Here is a 3,187-nt window from a genome sequence, read left to right on the forward strand (position 1 = left end):
CAACTCAGAGGGATTCGTACCCACGTCATACGTGCAGTGCCACTACTATGACCAGGACGCCGTCTAGGGGTCCGCTAGAGGGTAGCAGGTAGAAATAGAGCGGGGCGTTACTGAGATACAGACCAGTTTATCAAAAAGGAATGTGGAATATTTCACACACATAGAAGTTGTGTAGATTCTCAAACTTTACAGATGTATTATCTTTGTACAGCATGGTATACTCAAAACAAACATAACATTTTGATGAAAAAGTTCCCCTTTACGTTAAGATGTATGGGAATAACCTTCTTTGATACTAAATGTAAAAAGGAATAGAAAGGAATTGAATGAGAAAGCATTACTGGCATGGTGAAGTGCCATTTGCTACAAGAGATTGGAAAAGCAGGGAGAGATTTTTTTCACCAAATTTGAGTCGGTCTAAGAACGCTCACTACGGGCCAAAACTTTTGTTTATGTTTAACCAAATTTCTTTTTTGTTGATGACTGTATAGGATTGTGTTGATAATAAAGCTAAGCTAAACCTCCATGTATATAATTATGTTCTGTAACAGACTATAGAGTGTACCGCGTTACGTAAACGGGATATTTATCCAGATATGTATATACTGGGTACTGAAAACCATGAAAATACTGTTAGAAAATGAAACCAACAAATCTGCCTCCTCCTTAATTTGCCGTTTTAAGGATGCAGCAAACTAGAAGAAGGGTTTTTTTTGTACCTTGACAGAAAAAAATTCTCAGAGATTTTGATTTGACTGTGCAACTTTGTTTGTTTTTGTTTTTTATCAATGTCAGTGTCTTATTTATGCAAATTGAGTTGAGTTTTTTTTTAAGTGTGAAATGTTTTTTAAACAATTTTTTTGGATTCAGTGTAAAACAATTTAAGCATTGATGAATTCAGGATATAGTTACAGTTGTTTTGCACAAAATATGCAATTCGATTTGTCAGACACAAGTTGAATATGTTACGGAGTCATAGTCTGTTGTTAATACATGCAGACTGTTTTTAATTGTCTGGTTTTTGGTAGAAATTGACAAAACAGACTGTGAATCAATAAATAGATAGGCTGTGTTCATTTTATTACTGGTCTGTGTTGCTGAAATTTCCAAAATTTGGACTGTATTTAAAAATAATATGAATAACCAGTCTATTTCCTGTTTTGCATACACAGTCTATGAAATGTTTTGATGTATGGTGCTGAATAAATTTGCAATGTGCTTCAGAAGGAAATACTGCTGTTAATGCCACATTTGTTGTAGAACTTGGGTACATGTATTAGCATGTTTTGCTGTTAAGAAATTATTATTTACTACAATGATATTGCATAATTAATTGTCAGTTAATTTTTCAAAATGATCAATAAGATTTTTTTTCAGAAACCTAAACAAGACAATAATAGTTTCATTCTTTGTTGTTGATAAGTAAAGCCAGAGATCATTTTACTGACCTTTTTTCCCAATTTTGTAATGGATGATATTTCTTATATTCTGTGGGAAAAAAATTAGAAAAGAATATTGGGGGGGGGGGGGATTTGAAATATCAATGGCATCGTACACATCTGCAGTTCTGAATTTTCTCCCTTTATTTAAAAAAAAAGGTAGAGAAAATACAGTCAGAGATTCACTATGTCATTTATGTAATTTTCATTCAGGCCATTGATAGTAACCTTTGATAAGTTTTGATTTCCTGTTATAATCTTACACCAGGGTATCTTATGATTTGCCATATGTAAAGCATTTGGCTGTAAGGATTGCTGGTTATTTGTTCATTTTCACCTTCCAGAATCAAAATTTAAATAAGGAAATGATATTGCTCTTTTTTATATTGCTGTATGAAGCTGTTTGATTTCGATCATTTATTACTCATGCCACATAATACATTTGTTGATGCATTTCCTGAAACTGTTCAGGTAATCATACATGTGTTATTAAAAGTTATTATATCTACATTGTTGAAAACAATGTAGCCTTTGCATTTGAATTTATGACAAATAATGCCTTGATAATGGAAAATAACACTTTAGAATTTTTAAAAGAAAAAATAAAATTTTCAATGAAAATTACATGAATATTTTTTTTGCAAATGGTGTATCACTAAGAAAGGGAAGTTAAAAATCCATATTTACTTCCCTTTGATAACTTGCAAATGGTGAGACACTTGGAAAGGGGGGGTAATCAATGTGTAGATAGGTTAATTAGTATAAGCAATGCTGATAATTAAAACCATTATTGTAGATTATGTTTTAAAATCCTCTGTTATATGTACTGTGCAATACATGTAGAATGTTTTGTTGTTTTTATTTTAAAAGATTTTTTTTTCATGTTTTGTTGTAAAAATATAGGTCAGGGCATCAAATCTATAAAGGTACAGACTGATTTTTCTTTTTTGTTTTAGAAAAAGGTTTCTTTTTGTATCAAGTCAGCCTACATTAATTATGTGTGAATAAAATTTGTTAATTTCCTGTTTATTATGTACCCTGAAGAAGGCTGTTCGGCCAAAACGTTGGTATATTAAAGGGAATTATAGAATATGCAGTTTTTACTATTTATACTTTCTGTTTGTTATACCCCCACCACAAAATGTGGGGGGGGCTATAATGGATTCGCTTTGTCGCGTCGGTCAGTCGGTCGGTCGGTCGGGTCGGTCGGTCCGTCCGTCTCCATTTTCGTGTCCGCTCTACTAACTCCTATACCACTTGAAGGATTTTCTTCAAACTTGGCTCAAATGTTCACCTCAAGCAAGGGGATGTGCAGAACCCATTGTTGCCCATGTGTCAGCTCAAGGTCAAGGTCACAATTGAAGGTCAAATATCAAACACAATCATATATTAGACAGTAATGTCGTGTCCGCTCTGTAGGTCCCTACAATAATTGAAAGATTTTCTTTCAAACTTGGCTAAAATGTTCACCTCAACAAGGGGATGTGCAGAACTCATGTTGCCCCATGTGTCATTTTAAGGTCAAGGTCACAATTGAAGGTCAAATATCAAACAATCAAATTTTACACAATATGTCGTGTCTGCTCTGTAAGTCCTACACTAATTGAAAGATTTTCTTCAAACTTGGCTCAAATGTTTATTTCAACAATGGGATGTGCAGAACCCATGTTGCCCATGTGTCAGCTCAAGGTCAAGGTCACAATTGAAGGTCAAATATCAAAAAATCAAATATTACACAGTATGTCGTG

At 33.5% G+C, this 3,187-nt stretch overlaps 1 protein-coding gene across 1 annotated transcript; it reads left to right on the forward strand.

The window, feature by feature from the left end:
* Positions 1-16: 16 nt before the first annotated feature.
* On the forward strand, positions 17-2,559 carry LOC132730071 (formin-binding protein 1-like; the record flags this gene model as incomplete). Its single annotated transcript, XM_060715921.1, is given in 1 exon segment — positions 17-2,559. A coding segment is annotated over 1 exon segment (51 nt), but the record flags the coding sequence as incomplete, so codon positions are not given.
* Between the last annotated feature and the right edge of the window lie 628 nt (positions 2,560-3,187).

This window comes from Ruditapes philippinarum, unplaced genomic scaffold, assembly GCF_026571515.1.
Source record: "Ruditapes philippinarum isolate M1 unplaced genomic scaffold, ASM2657151v2 ctg3869_1_1_1_1, whole genome shotgun sequence".
In the NCBI taxonomy this organism is placed as follows: domain Eukaryota; kingdom Metazoa; phylum Mollusca; class Bivalvia; order Venerida; family Veneridae; genus Ruditapes; species Ruditapes philippinarum.